A 21,674-nucleotide genomic window follows, 5' to 3' on the forward strand; every position below is an offset into this window, starting at 1 on the left:
CAGAGGGGCAGTTCTAGGTCCGAGGACCGGGGTTCTGGCCCCAGCCCTCTGGCTCGGCCAGTCCTGGGGGTGTTGGGGGGCCAGGGTGTCATCTCTGAGTAGGACTGTGGGGGTGAGCCCTGCGCTGTCTGGGGCTGTGCCCAGACTGTAAGGAAGGCGTAGAGTCTCTGCTCAGCGCCAGGAGCATGGGCAGGCTGTGCTGCTGAGGCTGCGTCGAGGTTGCCACCGGGGGTGGGCTGGGATGGTACCTTACCCAGTAGGACCTGTGATACCAGGGCTAGAGACGAAGTGGAAGAGGAGGCAGTCCCGGGATATCCCGTCACCACACCCTCCTGTCCTGGAAGGTGGCTGTGTCCCATCTGACAGCTGACGAGACAGAGGATTCCAGAGGACAGTCACCACCAGGGAGGTTGGGAGTCCTGCCCTGTGGTTGCAGACATGACCCAGCCCAGGACCCAGATGCTGCACAGCTGAGACAGCTGCCTACGCTGCCCAGGCTCAGAGCCCGGGAAGGGCTGCATGTCACGCAGGCCTGTGGGGTGTACTTGGGGACACGGGAGCAGCCTGGGCTGTGGGAGGCAGGCATCGGAGTGACTAGAGAGTGGAGTCCCCGGTCTCCACCGTGGGATGTGGTCAGTGTCTCTGAATGATTGCTCTCTGGCACGGGGTAGGTCAGCCCTCCTGCACCTGGTGTGCCTGGGGAGAGGCTTTGGGGCCAGGGCACTTGCCCTGGGAGGCAGGTTGCCCTGGGCGAGGGGGCTGCACAGCAGGGGCCTCACATGTGGGTCCCGTTTCTGAGCTGAATTGCACCTTGTTTTGGGTGATGGCTGTGGGCCCGAGGGGGGAGCGAGGAAGGCCTCCATCCAGGGGAGGCCAGCTGAGGGCGGAGAGGGAGGGCGCTGGGGGCCCAGCTATCCCCCAGCCCCACGGGGCCTGCACACAGCTCAGAGGCCTGGGTGTGCTGTGGGGGGAGGGCCTGGTGGCTGTCTTTGTCCCTGTGGCAGCTGCAGGATGGCACAGACACCCCTGTGGGGTGGGCGCAGTAATTGCTGGTTGCCAAGTTGCCTTTTTGAAATAAAACTCACAGAAGTCCGCGCGGGGGATCTTTTCATCTTCCTTGCTCTGCCGGCACCCTGGGGTGCCCAGAGCAGGACGGGGTGCCCCACGGAAGCACCGTGGGCCGGTGGGGGCCTCCCCCCATGGCTGCCTACACGTGGGCCCGGGCTGGTGGCAGCGCAGCCCCGCTCCCCCCAGCCTCCCTGGGCCCCACCCCCCATCTCAGAGCTGGGGCGAGGGTCATCACAGCCCTACCTTGTAGGAGCCCTTGGCAACTTCGGGGCCTGTGCTGAACGCGCGGCAGGTGCTGGTCCCAGGTGACCCAGCAGGACCCCGAGCTGCCCCTGGAGTCTCCCTGTGAGCCCTATCTGCAGACTCGAGCTGTGGAAGCTCCGACTCAGGGACGTCCTTCCTGAGAGTGGTCTCTTCCCGGCGGCCAGCAGCCTTGTGCCAAAACCCGATGCTGTTTTGGCTCAGCCGGACAGAGCCAAGGTGGGATCCCCCACCTCGAATGAGTGTCTTCCCTGACCCACTCCCTCCCCAAGCCACCCCCCTCCCGCTCCTCACGACCCTGCAGGTGTAAGTGTCCAGGGCATCCTGCGGCTCAGCCACAAGGGGGCTGGCTCTGTCCCTTTCCCTGGAGGTTTTGAGAATTTGGGAATATGAGAGTTACAGGGGTGATGCTGGATGGCGCGGGCCTGGGGCGATAGGTAATGTGGATATCTGTGAGCCTCCTAGGATTCTAGAAGGCTCTCTCTTGCCATGTGATGGTTCAGGCACGTATATGGGTGGGAAGGAGGGGAGGGACCTCTGAGTGATGTCTCAGGGCCCAGTGCGGTGGGTCAGCTGAGGCAGCGGGTTCTCATCTGTGTGCGGTGCTGCTGAAAACACCCAGCGATTGGATCGAGGACACCTGCCGGGGTCTCAAGCAGCTTGTGGCATGGGGCTGGAGGAGGGAAGCAGGAAAACAGGCCAGGTGCCCAGCTCTGCAAGGCAGGCTGGGAGTGGGGAGACGGAGGTGGGGCCAGGACAAGGGGCTGGGGTCTCGCGTCTGTCGAGTCCTCTCCCTGGAATCCCCCCACCCTTTCTGCATGTGGGAAACAGACTCAGAGCGAGGCTTGGCTGCTCCAGGGTCCCCACGTCCACCGGAGGTTGGAACATGGGCAGTCCCCCAGCTCCATGATCCTGGTTCAGCTTCCCGGCTGGTTTATCTTGGAGGGAACAGGAGCCCAGGCAGCCCAGGCCCTGTGGAGCCCACAGCTGAATGCAGGATGGGACGAGGGGGCCGGCTCCCCCAAGTCCCCTGAGGCGGTCAGCACCTGGCCTTCTCCTGGGGGGTGCTCTGTCTCTGGCTGGTTGTGGCCCCCATGGCTGGGGAATGTGTCCGGCTTCCCATGGCTTTGCCCGCCCCTCTGTGCCACCAGACCCTCCAGTGCTGGTCCATGTCTGCTTCTGGGACCAGGGCACACACACACACTCCCAAATCCCGCAGCCCGAGGGCTGCCCGTCCTGTCCTGGGGCCATGGTGGGCACTCATGTACGTCCATGCGGAAGTGGATGGTGACTCTGGGCAGGGGCCTGACCTTGACACTGATCCCCACGGGCTTTGTCTGTCTGTCCAGGAGCTGCTGGACTTGGTAGGCCATGCTGGGCAGCAGCCGCCATGGCCTGTGACCTTGGCTGGCTTCCTGATGTGTCCTAGTCTCCCTGCCCCAGGCCCGAGCCCTCTGCCATCCCTGCATCTCTGGGTCATCCTGCAGACAGGGTGGGGGAGCTGATGGTGGCCCTGGTGCTGGCGGGGCTCCCCAGTGAACACAGCCTGCCTGTCCCATCCCAGGGGTCCTTGGGGGTCCAGTGGCTGCCCTCTCAGCCCCTGCTGCCTGCCAGGCTGTGTGGGCTCTTGTGTGGGATTTCATATTCCATCCAGCACGACTGCTGGTTTTCCCAAGAGGTGGCTCACTTGCCTCAGGCCAAACCTTGGCGTGTGGTGGGGGGACGGCTTGCAGCTCCTCCTGCCAGGTGGGCCGTCTCCCCCTCCCATCCCTCCTCCGCCCACACCAGTGCCTCGCGGGCGTCCTTCTGCCAGTGACAGCTCTGCTGCTGCTCCTGGCAGCTGGCGAGGGGCCAGGCGCCCACGCACGTCCCTCCTGTCCCCCTTCTCCTGGCACTGCCCCATCTCTACTCTGAGTCACCCACAGCCGGGGAGCAGGTGGGGGCGGGGGGGGGACGGGTGTCAGGGCTTTGCGGGCCACATCCCTGAGGGGCCGTGAGGAGCCCACGGTCTGGGGTCGCGTCCTGGCCTTGGGGACCAAGTACTTCTGTGCACCTGCTTCCTTTTCTGGGACTGCCAGTCACACTGAGTGCGGCAGGAGCCACAGGCATCCTCTCCCACTTGTGGGTACAGCCTCTCACCTCCCTCAGCTTCCTGGCTTGGCCTGGGGGGCCCCACCTGAAGAGGCCCTGCCTGAGGGAAACTCTGCCTGGGGGAAACCCTGCCTTGGAGGCCCTCCCTGGTGGGGCCCTGCCAGGGGAAGACCCTGCCTGGGGGAGACTCTGGCTGGGAGGCCCTGCCTGGGGGAGACCCTGCCTGGGGGCACTTGCTGTGTGGAGCTGGCCATTTCTCGGGCTGGGAGGCCCTGCCTGGGGGAGACCCTGCCTGGGGGCACTTGCTGTGTGGAGCTGGCCATTTCTCGGGGCGTTACTGGAATGAGGGTGAGGCCTGCTGTGTAGTGGAGCAGATGGCTCCCATGTGTGGCCTCGTGTGGCAGGCACCTGTCCCTTCCTGCCCCTTGGGGGCTCCTGCCCATCGCCCTCCTGGCTTGGCCCTGGAGCAGCCCCTGCCTCCTCCTGCTCACAAGGGGCTCCTGAGGTCTGGCAGCTGCTGCCCCATGGAGGGTGTGCAGGGCTCTGCTGCTGCCCCCCTTTCCTGGCCCCCAGCCTCTGAGCCTGGGGAACACCGAGGGCGCAGGGCGGACCTGGCACAGATGTGGTGATGGAAACCCAGGAGGGTTTCCTGGCGGTGCAGGCCGCGGGCTGCTGGTGGCAACCTCACGCGTGCACGCGGCTGGATCTCGCAGGTGGCAGTGGGGTCATAGCTGTGGTTTTGTTTTGCTGCGTTGGACGCACTCTGTCGTGGGTTGTAAGTGAATGCTGGTCTTATCTGTAACCCTTTCTCTCTGGTTGGAGAACAAAAATCTGGTCCTCATGGGCACAGGTGTGCAAACGTGTCACATGTGCGAGAGGCATCTCCAGTGGCCACGGGCTTGTGCAGGGTGTCTGAGCATTGAGGAGATGGTTGAACTCGGGAGTCCCCAAGCACTGTGACAGTCGTGTCTGTCCCCCGTGAGGGCATGTTCCTCCAAAACCTCTCTGGTGTGGGGGGCCCCCTTGAGGCTCCTGCAGGGCCACATGAGGCCCTCCACCTCTTCTGTCCCTGGGGCTCACAGCATGGCTGCACCTGCTCCGTGTGGCCTGGACCTGCGTGCGGGCCTGGGGTCCCTGGACACAGTCCGTGCTGGCCTCCCGCAGGTCTTCAGGAGGGAAGGGGGCAGAGGGACCTCCTCTCTATGAGCAAGTTTGCCCTCATTTCCTGGGACCCCCACTCCTGTCCCCATCCTGTCCCCTGTCACTCTCAGGCTCATCCATGGAAGGCCGCAAGGGTGCCCTCCCTGGGGCCGGTGCATGTGGAAGGAATGCAGGCTGGGCCTGACATGAGAGACTGGGGAGAGGAGGCTGCCCTATGGGGCCGGGACATGTGGGGTGTCAGGCCAGATTCTTGGGGCTCTGTCGACCTTAGCACAGGCACTATATGCGTCCTGTGACATGTGCCAGCATTCCGTACCAACACACTAACTGGGGCACTGGGGCCCCAAGCGGCAGGTGCTGGGCCAAGGGCAACTCTGGGTGCCCCAGACACATGGGGCAGCTGGCCACAGCTGCGGAAGGGCTCTTCTGAGCGTTGTGGCCATTGTCAGCTGGCCTGGTTGCTCAGACTTCGTAGCCCTCCAGCACTGGCAGGTGCCTGGTGAGGCCCCGGGGTAGCCTGCTGCCCCCCAGCCAGGATGTAATTGCACAGGACGCGGCTAGGAAGGGTGCTGGGCTGGAGGCCCTGGGGTGCTGGTGAGCCCTGGGCAGGGTGGGCAGCGTTTCAGCTGCATTCTGCCCCAGGCCTGTTCAGTGATCACTGCCATGGTGTCTGAGGTCCCGCGGCCAGAGCCCCAAGAAGGAGGTGGGTGCAGCCGTGAGTAGGTGTGGTGAGTTCCCGGGGCCGGTCAGGGGCGCTGCTGCCCGCTGGGGAATGGAATGGGCTGGGGGCACCCTTCTTGGTCCAGATGAGCGTTTAGGGCTGGGACGTGCTCCTTGTGGACCAGACTCGGTTATATTTGACTCACTTCACCGTGACCACAATGGGGTTCTTCATGCAGAAGTTAAGGAATAACTGGGGCACCGCTGTGGGAAGGGATCTAAGCCTGAGGGCAAAGTGGAGCACTGACTCCGTGTGTGGGGACAGCCTCCCGTCCCATCCTGTCCTGGCTCAGGGGTGTCAGCTTAGATGAGCTCTGACTCCGTGAGCGGGGACAGCCTCCCGACCCCGTCCTGTCCCGTCCTGGCTCAGGGGTGTCAGCTTAGATGAGTACTTCCCAGGCAGATGTCGCTGTGGCAGGTTTTTGGGACATGTCCTCATTAATCAGTGGCTTTGTGCTCGTTGGAAACGGGATCAGACCCTTTTTTTTTAAAGATTTTATTTTATTTATTTGAGAGAGAGAGACAGTGAGAGAGAGAATGAGCGAGGAGAAGGTCAGAGAGCGAAGCAGACTCCCCATGGAGCTGGGAGCCTGATGTGGGACTCGATCCCGGGACTCCAGGATCACGCCCTGAGCCGGAGGCAGTTGTTCAACCAACTGCGCCACCCAGGCGACCCTTTTTTTTAAATACAATATTTTGCCTCATCATAAAAGGAACACGAGATTGTTTGCAAGTTGGCGGGAAATGTAAAGAAAAAAGTAATATATTGTTTAATGATTCCATTCTTCTGGTTATTAGGGGGAAACGCGGTCCCGGTCTGGGGGTGGGGTGCGTGCTCTCACATGCCTGTTGTGACTTCGTGTCAGAGCCTCTCCTCACCCCATGCGGCTGGCCTGACGGCGAGGGGGACAGCCCGCCCGGAAGGTCAGTGAGCTGCTGGGGCCACAGGTGGGTACCGGCATGCGGCCCATCCGCTAGGCTCTCCTTCTCTCCCACTGCGCACTTGGGAGTCGGCCAGTCCTGGAGATGGGGCTGCGCCCTCAGGGACAGCTTTCAGGAGGAAAAGACAGTCTCTCCAGTTGCGTATTTCTGAAAAGGGGATTCCCACGTTCATTTTCCTCCTGTCTTTATATATGAAAATGACCCCGGCTCCCTCCGCCTGACCCCCCTGAGAGCTTTCCCTGCCTCCGCCCTGGTCCACACACGGGCGGGCTTCCCCGTGTCATCCACACGCTGGGGAGGCGGCTCTGACGGTCCTGGGATGGTTGACAAAATGGGAACGCGGACGGGTTGGTTCCCGTTCTGTAGCGCGTTCGATGTTCTGCACTGAGGTCATGCCCTAGAACGCCCTCGCTATCAGGATACGTTCCCGGGCTGTCGCCTGGTAGGAGGATGGGGACCTTGGGGCTTCTCTCAGACGCTCAGAAAAGTTTGTGCGTACGGAAGGGCAGATTATGCGGAAGTGCTTTTTCTGAGGACATGGTAGTGTCTGTGCAACTTTCTCTAGATTTGAAAACCGTTCAGAGTAGTCACTTAAGAGAAAGCCCTGGGAACAAAAAAGTGAGGCTGTGGTTGCCCCCATTGCACCTGCAGGGCTGGTCCTGGCCGTGGCGACAGCCCCTTCCCACGAAGATGGGAGATGAGATGTGGCCCCTCAGCCGCGTCTTGCGTCGTCTGTCCTGAGTTTCATCCTATGGGGGCTGTGTGTGTTCTGTCGCAATTGTGCTGGACTCGTCCTTCTGGACGGTGATGCTCGGACCCACCCCCAGTGCCCGCTGTCACAAACACTGCTGTATCCTTCTGCTGGGCTCAGCTCCCGCCGCAGAGGGGATGGGGTGGCATGTGGGCGTGCTGCGCCGGGGGTGCAGGGGAGGGAGCGCGGGGTGGGGTGAGGCTCAGGCCCTCTGGCCAGTGCCCACCTGCTGTCCTGCCAGAGCCCTCCCAGTGCCAGGGCGCCTGGCCACACAGGTGGGGGGCTTAGTGTTTCCGGGGGCTTCCATGCTGGGAGGTGGGAGGGCCAGCTGGACCGGAGGTATCCCAGAGAGAGTCCTGTGTGCAGGCGTGACATTCCCGCTCAGGAGAAGCACAGGTGTGTTCACAAGTCTGTCTGAGCCCAGCACTGGCATGCGGCCCCAGGAGAGCCCACCACAGATGTGGCAGCAGGCTCCCTTCCTGCAGAAGGGCCTTCTGGTGCTCGGGTCTGTTGCCCCCAAGCCCAGGCCGGGCCGGGGACCAGCAGGTGTGGGGAGGGTGCGGAGTCTCTTTGTTGTACCCGGCAAAGGCTGCTGCATACGCTGGGATGGGCCTGTGGTATGCACCTACCGGCGCAGCGCCCTGTGCCCCACACCCTTGCTCTGAGGGGCTCAGGACCCCTGGTGCCCCGCCCCGGGCGCATCCCACCCTGCAGCAGCTGCTGTCCTGAGTGGGGAACCCCCTGCCTCTCTTGACGGTCTGGCCACAGTGTGTGCCTGGCCACCTGTGTGTGCTGACCTCTGAACGAAAGCGCGTTTTGGGTCTCCCTCTGTGAGCGGCTTGTCCCCCAGCCTGTGTTGGGGGCTGCGGTGCTGCTGTTGCCAAAGGCCGCGTGCTGTTGTGCGGCCATAACCACCTTCGTTGTGCCTTCTCTAGTCAACAGAAAGGAGGGTTTTTCCAGTATTTTGCTCTTAAGGTCTCCATTAAATTTTAAAATCTTCCTGCTACCCTGATTGTCTGGAATAGACGTTTCTGGTAAGTGGTTCAGTCCTCAGAGAGCCAGCCTCTGGAACAGAAGCGCTGGCCTCGAGGGGGCGGGGATGCTAGGAGGGCTCCCGGGACCCTGCTGGCCGGGGCCCTGCCCAGCGACAGCCACGTTTTGCCGGCCCCACAGCCACTGGCGGACACGCTAGGCTTCAGCAGGAGGCTCCAGGGAGTCTGGAATCAGGACACGGTGAAGGATAGATTGGCGCCATCAGCTCTGCCATGACATGTGCAGCATTTTCTCTTCCTGAACCGCCTGGGGCTCCCCACCTCTGCCTCCGTGGGCCTCTCGAGGCGAACACTTGGCAGCCTCTTCCTGCCCTGGTGCTGCCAGCCAGGGTCTCTGGGCGGTTGGCCGGTACGTGTGGAAGGAGGCAGTGGGCACCTCCCCGGGCTGGGAGTGTGTCTGGCAACCACTGGTCTTGGAAGTGCTGGGCATGGAGGGGTTACTGGCTGCTGGGGCACAGGGGGGGTCACACTGTGTTGCTCTCTGTCCACAGATCACCAGAAACTGGAGAGAGAGGCTCGGATCTGCCGTCTTCTGAAGCATTCCAACATCGGTGAGCTGCCGTCTTGGGCGTGGGGGCAGGGATGCCATCTTTCTGCCCCCTGGCCAGCGGCCTTTCTGTCCCGGAGATTACACTACAGAGGGACACCCAGAGGCCTCCTTTGCTTTCTCCATAGAAGTGTCCCATCCTCCGGCACCTGGCAGTGGTTCTCTCTTCTGACCTCCAGGGGCCCTGGGGGTTCTGGGCAGCTGCCTGTGCATCTCTGCCTAGATGGGTCCCGGCCCATCACTCTAACTCCCAGCTGGATTCCTGGCAGAAACATTGTGTGGTTTCAGAAAAGCCGCAAGAGGGGGTATAGCTCAGTGGTAGAGCATTTGACTGCAGAAAAGCTGCAAGACAGTCCAGTTAAGAAGAAAAACGTTTGGGAACCAAAAACCTCAAAGGCCACGCCAAGCGCCATCCTGGCCTGAGGTCTGAGGGCTCGCTCTGGAGGGCTACCGTTGTCCCCTGCTGGTCATTGCCACTGTGCCCTGGGGGTATAGAGCCTGGGGAGCCTGGGGCCATGGCCTCAAGGATGGTGACCCTTTTTCTGAAAGCCCAGATCACCTCCTTGTGCACCCACAGGACCCTGGAAGTCAGCTTGGGCCTCCTGGGCCGCTCAACCTGCACTCAGCCCCGTGCCCCACCCCCCACCCTGGTGGCTCGGGGGTGGTCCCTGCCTTCTGCCCCAGGGAGCAGGTGTGTGTGTCCACCTGCCTGCCCGGCCCCCCCTCTGGCCCTGGAGGGACTTCCAAGGAGCCCCCTGTGCGAAGCAGCTGGGAAGCACAGAGGGGCCAGTGGGTTTGCTGCCCTGGGAGCACCCAGGGAGCTGGTCAGGGTGGGCTCGGGGCCCCTCCTGCCATGATTCCAGCTCCGTTGGGCCAGGACAGAGCCCGGGACTCTGTTTAAAAGGAACGACAGGTGGGGTGGCTTGGTCACTTCTGGAGCCCCTGGCCTGCGGGGAGGTACATGCCACTCCCAACTCCCAGGCTGGGGCCTCAGCCGTGGGGAGCCCAGGAAGCTGTAGGAAGCCTGGGCTGCTCCTCAGAGGCAGTCCTGGGAGCTCCGCTCTGAGGCTGTGCCCTGCAGGACCTGTGGGAGCAGCCGTGAAGACAGACCCCCACTTCCAGACAGCCCCCCGCAGGCAGCTCCAGTCCTGGGCCCGGGCCAGGCACTTGCACTTGCAGATTCTCAAGCTGTGTGTGTTGGGCCCACTGGCGTGCCGGCTCCTGACTCAGAGGCCTGGTGTGGGCCCAGGAACCGGAGCCTTCCCCAGCGAGCCTGGTGATTCTGATGTCGACGTCCACAGGATCCCAGTCACTCTTCACTGGCAGGGTGGGGGGAGCGCGTGGGTCCGCGGTGGGCTTCCGTCAGACCCTCCGCCACCCCTGCTGTTGCGCTCTGTGCGTCGGAGGCCGGTAGCAGGCACTAGCTCACCCCCACCGCCGCCCCTTGCCAGTCGCCTCCCCTGCATCATCTGAGCACCAGTCAAGAGTGGGTCAGGAATTCCCTTTCAATAGGGGAGGACCCCGGTGTTCTCTGGGTGGGTGTTTGTGACAGTCTTCAAAAGACATCTCCTTGCCCTGCCTGGAGGCCCATGTTTTTCCTGGTCAGCTGTATCAGTCCCTGAGTCTTCATAGCAGCTTGTGGGGGGCTGCAGAGAAACATTCCAGAACACGGGGGAGGGAGAGCCGAGGCGAGGGGGATGCAGAAGGAACATTCCAGAACATGGGGCAGGCAGGGCTGATGGGGGGTGCAGAAGGAACATTCTAGAACATGGGGAGGCAGAGCTGAGACAGAGGTGCAGAAGGAATATTCTCTGTATACTCAGGAGGGGCTCTCTGGGGAGTAGTGGGAGAGGTCTAGGGGAGGTGAAGGGGTCCCCTTGCTCCCAGGCCTGGGTCTTCCCAGCCCCACTGTAGACAGAAGTGTCCCCAGTGCCCCTGGGACAGGCAGTGGGATGTTGTTCATCCCACTGGTGCGGGGCAGGGGCGCCGGGAGGAGCTGTTTCTCAGAGCAACTGTGTTCAGAGCGTGGGGCGGGAAGGAACCTCCATTTCCCCATCTGTGAAGTGGGGATGGGCCCTCACAGGGAGTCCCTGGGAGGCCCTGAGAGAGGAGACAGGTGGACGGCAGGCGCAGTGAGCCCTGGCCTGCAGAGGGGACTTGGGGAGGCTCGGGGTCAGAGTCACGGCGGGGGCCCAGCCTTCCTGCGGATGGGCTGCTGCGGCTCTGAGCCCCTGCAGGGTCTGTGTGTGACGAGCGGGGCTGCACAGGCCACAGGCTTTTGTGGTTCTTAACCCATGTGAGTCACGCGTGCTGCATAACAGGCAGCAAAGCTCAGCCCATGGGTGCTGATTGTGGGTTCGATAGCTGCGGGGCTGGGGGCTCGGGCCTGGTACGCAGCCTGCGGGATCCATGCAGAATGGCTGTGCTGGGCTCGAGAAAGCAGGACGGGCCTGGGCCTGGCCCCGGGCGGCTGCTCCGGGGCTCCTGTGCAGTGTGGACACCGGCCTGAGCTGCGTCTATGAAGGTTTGCCTGCGTGTCTGGGGTTTGCTTGCAGGCTGTGGCTCACATGGTTGCCAGGGTCTCATCAGGACCACGTGCGTGTCTTTAGCACGTGGCAGGAGGTCCCCAGAGTGCGTAATGACAGGGACTCAGAGGGAGCCGGATGGGTAAGGGGGGGAGAACGAGAATTCTGACCGCCTTTGAACGTGGGGTTCGGTGGCAGTGTGTGTGTTCACAGCGTTGTGTGGTCACTGCCACTCCCTGTGTCCGCACTTCTCGTCGTCCCGGTGAGGGTCTGTGCCCGGGGAACACGACCTCCCACCGGGCCACCCAGGCCAGGGGAACTGCCCCGCGCTGCGTCTGTGGGTCGGTCCCACGAGGACCCTCACGGTGGTGGGATCACACATCGGTCCCTTCGCCATGCTCGTTCCGCTCAGCGTTGTGCCCTCAGTGTCCGTCCCTGTTGAAGCAAGTTACGGGATTTCCTTGCTTTTCCAGGCTCCGTCATAGCCGACCGTGTGGACGGAGCGCGGTTGGCCTCCGCTTACCCAACAGCGGACCCGTGGCTTCTTGTCGTCTGTCGGCCTTGCACACGGTGCTGCCGTGGACACAGCCGTGCGCGGAGGGTGGGCACCCGTGTGGCTCCCGCGCTCCCACTTTGGTGACACGCGCAGCAGTGGAACAGCTGGTCGCCGGCCGGTCGGCGGGGGTTGCTCTGCAGGCCCACCGTGCTCCTCGAGCCAGCCTGGGGGGGCCGCGCGGCAGCCCTGCTGCAGGGGAGGGGAGGGAGCGATGCTGTCCGCGCAGCGGGGGCCCAGCCCCGCTGCGGGCACCTGAGGCCTCTGTTGACCTGTCATGCTGGGAGCGGGCTCCACGGGGCCAGCCACCCATCACCAGCCACCTGTCACCCGCCGTCCGGGCAGAGCGCTCCCCAGCGGCTGCAGGTTCTCCTCAGAGACAAGGGGCTGCTGCACAGAGAACGCAGCTGTGTGGCCTGGTTTCAGCAGTGCCTTTTGTGGGGACGGGAGTAGGGATGGGTGTCTGGGATGCCTGACCCAGTGTCCCCCCAGCCTCCTCCAACCCCCCCAGCCCTCCCCACTCTCCCCCCAACCTCCCCCAGCCTCCCCCACTCTCCAGCCTCCTTCTAGCCCCTCTCCGTTCTCCCCCAACCTCCCCCAGCCTCCCCCATCTCCCTTCAACCTCCCCAGCCTCCCCTCCAGCTTCCCACAGTCTCATCCCAGCCTCTCCCCAGTCTCCCAGCAGCCTTCCCACAACCTGTACTCAGCCTGCCTTTGCAGTGACCTTTTCTCTTCAGGACCTGCCTCAGTGATGGCAAGTCTCCACCTTTGGTTTCTGGGGTGGGAACTGAGCTTCTTTGCTGGGTGGTTCACCCCTGAGCTGGGCAGGTGGGCACCATGGAGGACATGCCATGGGGGGACTTCCTGCCTGGGCAGTGGAGAAGGGTCTCCGGTCTCCCGCTGCTCAGCCCCGCAGCTGGTGAAGTTACGCATCTGGGCCGGGCCCCTCCTGCTGCAGGCAGCAAGGGCATCCCCGGGGCAGTCCTGAGGCTGCCTGGGAGAGTTGGAGGGTCTCCCCCCAAGAACGTCTTGGCCTGGGACTCAGGGACAGGCCCTGGAAGAGCTGTGGCCCCGGCAAGGGGAGCGTCCTGGGTGCACCCCTGTGCCCTCTGTGTGGCGGCCCCACAGGGCTTCCGGGCTGGCCTCTTGGGAGTGCGCGGGACTGTGTTGTAGCCACGCGCCCTACCCGGTATCACAAATGTCCTGCTTTACTTGGGCGAATTTTGCGACAAGTCACTTTCGGTAGCCTCGGCTCTGTCAGGAATCAGTCGGATATGCTAGATAGCTTTCCTTCTAAACCGTTAAAATAATGTGCGACTGCTTGTTAAATGTTAAAAATGTTTTCTTTTCTTTTTTTTTTTTTTAAAAGAAAAGGGTTCAAGTGCACACAGCCTCCATGTCCCCCAGGTGCCCCGTGTCTCCCAGGCGAGGAGGTTGGACCCGCCATCAGGCCTAAGAGCCTGACCCCCTCCCACCAGCACTGGAGGCCGGGGCCTCCCACAGCCCTCCTGGACCACTGGGGATCCCCCAGGGAAGGCGAGGAAGGCCCCCAGGAATGTCCCTCCAGGGCCCCTGGGCCTGCCTTGCTTGGTGTGCCAGGGCAGGCGGCTGGGCCGAGGAGGCAACACCTAGAGGGGGTGAGCGTCTGTTCCCCACACTGATTTCCCAGACAGTCCTGGAAGGAGGGTGCTGTGGGTGGGGCTCTGCTGGGTGCTGGGAGAATTAGGCTACCCTGAGGGCATCAGTGGGCAGGAGGGAGGTCAGTATTGGCTTTGCGCGCCCGGCAGTCTCCGTGACATCCCTGGGAGAGGGGATGGAGCCCAGGTAGCTGGCGGAGGCCGGGGACCCGGGAAGACCTCACATCACGATCATGGGGCCAGGAGGGGTGAAGCCGAATGGGACAAGGCTGGACGCCAGGCAGAGCTACAGAGCCAGGAACGGGAGGGCAGCTGCCAGAGGAGCTGGCCCCGGAGTTGGCACGTGTGCCCTTCCCTGGTGACCAGACACTCCGACTGCTTGGGCAGGAGCCCGCTCTTAGTGCCTGACTTCGGCCTGGGTCAGCCACTGCTGCTGCCAGACTGTGCTTCCAGGCATGAAGATGCTGGCGGCCGGGTTCCCGGGAAGGTTATGGTGGGAGGAAGTAGGAGGCCTACAGGGCAGGTCACGAGGGCAGCGTGGAGGGCGCGAGCAATGGGCTGTGGCCAACCCTCCTGGCGTTGGCGGCCTGCCCTGTGGGGAGAGGCCCAAGGACCCACAGCCCTGGGGGTTCCGAGCCCCACTCTGCACACGGGTGTGGTCTTCGGGGAACTGTGCCTCTCCGCTGTGTGCACAGCCCCTCGCATGCTGGTGAGCAGGCAGGGTGCTCAGGGCGGCATCTGCCGGAGGCAGGATCTGGCACAGGGGGCGGTATCCAGAGTGATCCGTTCCTAGAGATGCATGCTGTTCGGCATGGGGTGCGTCTCTGGCTCCACGGGGTGGCGGGCGCGCGCTGGCCTTGTGCGCTGTCCACTTGCTGGCTCATGGATGCTAGCCGGCACCCTTGGGCCAGGTGCTGCTCCAGGCTCAGGGACGCGCACAGCAGGCCAGCCAGGCTGGGGAGCACCTGGGTCCCGAACCCAGGGCCCGAGCTTTTGGAAGTGGTGGCACACTGGTTGGCCTTCACTTGTCCCAAGAGGCAGATGACAGGGCCCCACGGCGCTCCTGACCTGTGAGTGGCTCCTTTCCAGGGCCTGGTCCAGCGAGTTGCAACCCTAGGGCCCCACCTTGCCTGCAGCCCCCTGTCCCCTGGCTGAGGGGCTGAGAGGGGCCCAAGTCTGTCTGGCAGAGGAGAGAGGACCTTGGACACCTGGAGCCCCCTGGATGTCCGCCCAGGACCCATGGCTCTCCCGTTGGGCTCTGTCCTGCAGCGCCCCCCTCCCGTGGGGAGCCCCAGGCCCTTGTCGGGATGGGTGGGCCCCCTCCATGAAGGAGGGGTGCTGCGTGGCGAGGGCGGGTCCTGGGCTGGGCCAGCCCCTCACGGCCTCTTCTGTCCCCACAGTGCGGCTGCACGACAGCATCTCTGAGGAAGGGTTCCACTACCTGGTCTTTGATCTGTAAGTGTCTGAGCTGGGGACGCTCCACTGCATGGCTCTGGGGGTGGGCAGGGGAGGGGCGGAAAGGGGGGCATCCGAGGCTTCCACAGCCCCTGCCTCCCAGGCCTCCTCCCTTCCAGGCTCACCAGCACAGCCTCCCCACCGGCTGTGTCTGGAGTCCCACAAGCTTGGGGCTGCCCCCTGGGCCCTTTGGGCGGGGCGCAGGGGTGAGGGAGGGGAGGACCCGAGGGGTGGTTGTGGCCTTTCCTTTGCAGGTGTTCCCTGGGGTCCTCATCACAGCTGACTGGCGTGAGTGTGTGTGTCCTCGTGAGCATGTGTGGTTTCTGGGGGTGCGTGCACGTATGTGTGTCTGTGTGTCTGTGTGTCCACGCGTGTGCGTGTGTGGTGTCCGACGTGCGGGCATTGGGGCCTCTCATGCCTCTTCCTTCCTGCCTGATTCAGGAGCGGTGAGCTCATCCCCGTCGGTCCCTGGCCGCTCCCACTGTGCGGCTATATTTAGCTGCCCGTGAGTCACAGCCGCTGGGGCCCTGGAAGTGGGCGGGCAGGGTCCGCGGGCTTTGGGCGGCCCCTAGTGGCCTCTTGATGGCCACAAGGCCAGGGTGCTGTCACCTGTGTGATGGGACACCTGCCTGGGGCAGCTGCTCCTCCCTCTAGGACAGATGCCCCATAGCCACGGAGCCCTCAGCGCCCTCTGGGTCCCGTGGTCGAGAGGGGCCAGGACTGTCCCTGCAGGGGCTTGGTCCTCTCTCATTCCCCCAGTGTCCCACCAGACCGCGCTCTGAGGCAGCCCAGGCTGCGCTGGGACACAGCTGTCACTGCCAGGCTGAGGCTGTGCCTTAAAGGTCTGTCCCATGGTCCCTGCAGAGGGGGGACAAGCTTGCTGTTCCTCCACCCCGTGTGCCCCTAGACCCACCCAGTGTCACAGGGAGTGTAGCGGCCATGCAGCTAGAGGGCGGCCGTGCCTGGGCCCTGGTGGCAGACAGCTGGGTGGGTGTGATTCAGAAGACAGGAGGTAGGGAACACGGTGTGGGTGTTGTGTGCACGCTCGTGTGTTCCTGCATGCGGTGCACGTGTGTAACTGTGTGTGTGTGTGCACATGTGTGGGTTCATGTTTCTTGGCCTACATGACAGGCAAGTGTGGGGAGCCCAGAGAGGAGTACTTGGCGGTGTTTCTGGGGGGCGGGGCAGGGGAAGGGCCCAGGCCCTGCATGCCCTCCCTGAAAGCCTCTGTGGCCCATAGGCCTGCGGTGGTCCTGACCCAGCAGAGGCCTCTGTCCCGGGGCCTAAGGCAGCTGCTTCTGGGGTGGGCCGGGAGGGAGCGGGGAATGTCGGATAGGCCCTGCCCCACCACAGCCCCTCCAGCCACGCAGCATCCCCCGCTATGTGGCACTAGAACTGGGGAACCACTTCTTGCCTGGGTTGACGTCACCTTGCAGAGGCCCCGAGTTTGGGGAAAGTGTGGATTCAGGAGTTGACAGGTTTCCCCACTCCCACCCCTGGGAATGTCACAAGGACTTGGGGACGGCCGCACATGAGCCATGTTGTCCCTCTGGGGACAGGGGGAACAGGAGGAGATGTTGGCCTCTGGGTCAGGTTGCCTCTCGCCTGCATGAGACGTCACCCTCCCCCTGCCAGCAGCCAAGTCTCTGCCCTGCTGCTCTGGACTGCATGGCCCAGGTGCGGGGACCCACAGGCCTGTCCCCAGCCCAGGTGAGGTCTCGCTCCCGGGGGAGGGGGTGCTTCCTGGGTTTGGACTCAGGGTCTGCAGAGCCTCGCCTGGGAGTCCGGGTGCGGGGAGGTAAACAGTGAGTCCCCTCTCCTGGGCGGAGCCCTGACTGCGTCTTCTCGCTCCATGCACACACGGATACAGACGCGCATGTGGACACACACGCACGCGCACATGGACAGACACGGATATACACGCACACGTGGACACACACACGCACACATGGACACACGCACGTGCACATAGACACACATGGATACACACACGCACGGACACATGCACATGGACACACGCACGTGCACATGGATACACACATGGACACACGCACATGGACACATGCACGCGCACATGGACACACACGCACACACAGATATGTACACACACGGACACACACACATGCACGGATACACACGCGCACACGGACACACGTGCGCACACGGACACATGTACTCGGGCACATGCACGCACACATGGACACACTCGGGCACACACACACGTGCATGTGCACACGGGTGTGCATGCACACACCTGTGGCACAGGCCGGCACACACACACATGCCGAGGCACACGTGTGCACACGCCCGCGAGGCTCAGCCTCCATTAGGCTGTTGCCGGCTCTGAGCCTCGGGCTCTTCTGGTGGCAGGTCGGAAGCTAAGAGCTTCTTTCTCCCGAGTGCTTGGCATGTCCAGGGGCGTCAGAAGCAGGTGTGTTGCTGGAGAGGGGCATGCTGAGCCCTGACAGGTCCTGTGTGTCTTGCCGTCTGACTTTAAGGGAGCGTCGACCCACGCCAGGGGCGCCCACTCAAGCAGGCCCAGTGCCTGTCGCCCCTGCCACAAGACAGCCCGCCCAAGCAGAGGCACAGAAATGAGGCCCACACAATTTCCACCTTCGTGAACAGAAATGCAGATGGAGAGGGCGCAGCCCCTGGGGACAGCACCGGTGCAGAGGGAGGCAGCTCTCGGCCTGGCTGTCTCAGCGGTGGGAAGCCTGGCCAGAACCTGCAGAGCTGGGGGAGGGGCTGCGGAGGGTCCCGGGAGGGCTCCTCCCTGCTCCCCCTGCATCTGTGCCTCACCTCTGTTGTCTTCACCTTTTTGTCCACCCTTATTTTCTAACTCAAAGGGCCCTGGGTAGCCTGGAGTCTCTTGGGTTTCCCATAAGCCCTCCGGGCAGTTTCCTGTCTGGGCGTCCGTCCTGATTGTAAGGCCTTCACTGAGCAGGGACACATGGCAAGTGGGTGTGCAGACAGAAATCCCACCCTGCTCCTAGATGGGGCTTGGGACACCTCACAGGCTCATCTACGAGGGAGGCCAGATCTGGGCACTGGCTCTCTGGCCCCTTGCTCTGTGCGGGGACACAGCTCTGGTTCCGGGGGTCATGAGGAGGGATCCAGATCTCTTCAGGCCCAACGTTAGCATGACAAAGCCTGGGTAACACTGCAGAGGCCTGGGTCAGACTCCTGTGCTGCCCACTCTGGCCACCACCCCATCGAGAGCCCATTTTCTGAGCATGACAGTGCCGTGTCACGGAGCAGCTGTGAGAGTGGACATGTGAAATGATACCGTGTGTAAGGACTCGGTCGGTGGTTAGTCCTGGGAGAAGAGGACGGTAGGGAAATACGGTAGAGAAGGGGGAGGGGGAGGAGGAGGAGTCGATGTTGCCAGCAGTGACAACGGGGATGGAGTGATGAGGCCGATGGGGTCCTCAGAATGTGTGACCTGTGCTTTGTCTTCAGGGTCACAGGCGGGGAATTGTTCGAGGATATCGTGGCCCGAGAGTACTACAGCGAGGCGGATGCCAGGTGGGTGTACAGGCCTCTGTCCTTCCGGCTCCCTTCTCTTCCCAACCCTGCCTCATTCGGTCGCCGCCGGCCCCAGGGCCCGCATGTGCTCCTGTGGGCAGAGCGGCTCACACGGCTGAGGCAGACGGTTTGCCGGGCGGAGGCGGCTTTCCTGCTGGGAGCCTGGAGCACGTCCCAGGAGCAGCCACTTTTGTGTCCTCCCCCAGATCGGAGCCGGCTGGAGTCAGGGAGTGCCCGGGCCAGCTTTGCTTCCCTGGGGTGGGGATGGCCCAGAGAGGGGCTTTTTTGCTGGGGGTGGGCGGTGGAAGGGGGACTCATGGTGCTCCCCCCGCCCCCACCTTGGACATCTGTCTGTGGCCCACAGCAGGCACCTGGCAGGGCCTTCCTCGAGGAGATGGGCAGTTTCCAAATGCTTTTCTGAAGATGGGGCAGGGGTCCCTTTCCGTGCCATCTTTCCAGAGCCAGAGGCAGGAAGGGCAGACGGGAAGGGAGAGCCCGTCCATCGTGGGCAGGAAGCCAGAGCCCTGTGTGGAGGGATGGAGGGGCTCAGGCTCCCTCTGGCTGAGGCTCCTGTGGGGGGCCCCTGGGCAGCCCTTCCCCCTGGGGTCAGCCATCCCAGGGGATGAGGGCCCCCGGGACATCAGGGGGCTGCTGCAGCCTGCTGCTGGGGACACAGGGCCCTCCTTCCTGGAAGGGATGCCATTGGTGGGCAGCTGGCAGCTGTGGCCCATGCATCTCAGCCTGAGGACAGCTGGGCCCCAGAACCCCTCTTGTGACAAAGACAGAAGGCTGCTCTGGTCACTCTAGCTGCTGGTGTTCACTATGGATGCTTTTTATTTTTAGTTTTTCCTGTTACTTGCTCCTAAAAATTTCATTAATGAACATATATTCCTTTTCTAATCCAGAAAATGAATATTATTATTTCATTTTAATTTTTTTTACAAGACGTTATCTATTTGAGAGAGAGAATGAGCCGGGCGCGGGGGGAGCAGAGGCAGAGGGAGAGGCAGGCTTCCCTCTGAGCAAGGGGCCCATAGACACAGGGCTCGGTCCCGGGACCTTGAGATCAAGGCTGAGCCAAAGGCATTTGCTTCACTGACTGAGCCCCCAGGCGTCCCTTGAATACTATTTTTTAAAGTAGCTTTTTGTGACTTGTTTCTTTACCCACGGGTGACCGTGCCTGCTGGCAATGGCCTGATCAAGTCCCGCAGTGGCCTGGGTCCCCGTCCAGGGCCTCCTGGGTCCTCCAGGGTCGGGGCCGGGGCTGGGGGGTGTCAGGGACAGGGCACAGGGGCACGGGCTGCTTTCCCAAGGCTCCGTGAGGAAGGACCTTCGTTTCGTCCGCTCACCTGGGAGTGGCCGGTCCCCTTCGGGAGCAGATCGGTCCTCATTTCCTCCTTTAAGAAAAGTAGGGAGAGCAGCCGAGCCGCGTGCCCAGGCTCAGTGGGGCCAGGGTGGGGATGTCCGCAGAGTGGGCGCCTGCCTGCCAGGCCTGGGCTGTCCTGACCTCTGCCGGGGTGGGAGGAGCTCTGGGGAGGCCAGGTGGGCAGGGTCCTGCTGGCTGGCGCAGGGCCCGGGGCCCACCACCAGGGCAAAGCCAGCATGAGGAGGGCCTGCCTTACAGTTCTGCCACCATGGCCACGGCTGCCTGCATCCAGGCTGCGGGCCTTCACGGCCCTCTGTGTCCCCACCGGCAGCGCCCTGCCTCTGGGGCCTTTTCCTCAGCGCCCTTCACTGCCTGGAGCCTGGCCCCTTCTCTGCATTCCGCAGCAGGTGCTCCCGGCTCACGGGTGTTAAGGCCCATGGCTGCAACTCCCTCTTGGCTGGGAGCCCCTGGGTGCTGCCCCCCACCCCGGCCCACCCACGCCCAGCCGTGCACACGCCCTGTGCTCCCTTACGCTTGTGGCCTCCGAGCTCCTCCCTCACCCGCCTGCCCCTCTTGCCTGCATCTCGGCCTTGTCTCCAACACCCCCTCCAGCCCCTGGCCCTGCCGCTTGATGCCCGGGGATCCCTCTGGCCCCAGTCCTGTTGGGGACCCTGTCGTGGAGGGCCCCCTTGGTGTTAGGGGCCCTTTGGAACTGGCCCAGAGGAGACAGGGCTGGGGTTCCCCCCACGAATGCCTCATTTTCTCCCACGAAGCCTGCCTTGCTCATTGCCCAGCGCGGAGAAGGCGACAAGGGGACTCTCAGGGAGTGCCTCTGGGCACCTCTTGTCCCCGGAGCTCTGGCCCTGCGTTTGACCTTCGTGCTGGTGCTTTGTTTCCGGGCAGGAGGACCTGACTGTCTGCCGTAGACTCGCCCACGGGCATTGTCAGGAACCGTGGCGGGCGTGCCCAGGCTAACTGCCATCCTGGGAGGGCTGCCGGGCTCAGGGATCTGCCCCTGAGAGGGGTCGTTGGCCCCGTGCGGAGGCAGGGAGATCCGGCCCTGGGGCCGGCCAGGGCCAGTGCTGCTCGCAGCGGGGCGTCCTGGGGCTGCCATCATGGCGAGTCTCTGGAGGTGGCGGGAGGAAGGCAGGCGCTGCTGTTCTGAGCTCTTTCCTGATCCCACTTCAGAGAAATGTGGGGAACGTGGAGTGTCTTTTCCCAAAGCAGGGAAAGCAAAGGTCAAAATATTTAGGACCCAATTTTTAGAACCCTAGAAAGCTATGTGGGTCTTGAGAGCTGTTTCAAGGGCCCCTGAGAATCCGATTGCCCCAGCAAGGAGGAGGTGGCGGCAGGGGTGTAGCTGGGGTGACCCCAGAGCCCTGTACCAGGAGAATGGTGTCCAGGACCCAGCCAGCATCTGGAATGCTCTTGGCAACAACTCGGACCCAAAAAGGCCCCACCAGGAAGGTGGCACGGTGTGAGCAGGCGGGAAGGTGGGCAGGACTCCAGGCTGTGCTCCCAGGCTGGAGTGGGCAGGGGGCTGGTAGTGCCTGGGAGCCCCCCAGGCCAGGGCCTCCCGGAATGGGCTTCTGCAGGCTGCGGTGTCAGGCCCCCACCACCATGTGGCCAGCGGAGAGCCAGCTTAGGCAGCTCCCTCCTGGCTGCGGGGGAGAGAGTGTGAGTCTGTGCCCTGCCCACCGGTTTCTCCCTCCTGGCTCCCGTGAAGCCTCTGGAGTGGGGTCTGTCCGCGGTCCCGCAATACTCTCGGAAAGACATGCTGGCTGGGAGTGTGGGCTCACATCTCTGGTGCTGCTTTGGGCCCTGCGATCCCAGGAAGGGACAAGGAGGAAAGCGGTGGTGCAGCCCCCAGTCTGAGCCAACATTCCCAGTCTTTCCTGCAGCGCACGGACCTGTGGGTCCAGCAGACATTCTCGGAACTTCTCCCTGCTGGGCGCGGCCCTATCATGAGGAAAGAACCCTGTCGGGACTATTGCAGAGGCTGTGGGACTGTGGTGGGTGG

General features: G+C 63.2%; 1 protein-coding gene across 3 annotated transcripts in view; it reads left to right on the forward strand.

The window, feature by feature from the left end:
- The window catches only part of CAMK2B (calcium/calmodulin dependent protein kinase II beta), a 78,948-nt gene that overhangs the window by 33,585 nt on the left and 23,689 nt on the right, over positions 1–21,674 (forward strand). For all 3 annotated transcript variants that reach the window (XM_044245750.1, XM_044245751.1, XM_044245752.1), the window contains exons 3-5: positions 8,538–8,597; positions 14,709–14,763; positions 18,223–18,288. In XM_044245750.1, coding sequence (XP_044101685.1) covers positions 8,538–8,597; positions 14,709–14,763; positions 18,223–18,288 — 181 coding nt within the window. The remainder of the gene's footprint in view (positions 1–8,537; positions 8,598–14,708; positions 14,764–18,222; positions 18,289–21,674) is intronic.

Source organism: Neovison vison, chromosome 4, assembly GCF_020171115.1.
Source record: "Neovison vison isolate M4711 chromosome 4, ASM_NN_V1, whole genome shotgun sequence".
In the NCBI taxonomy this organism is placed as follows: domain Eukaryota; kingdom Metazoa; phylum Chordata; class Mammalia; order Carnivora; family Mustelidae; genus Neogale; species Neogale vison.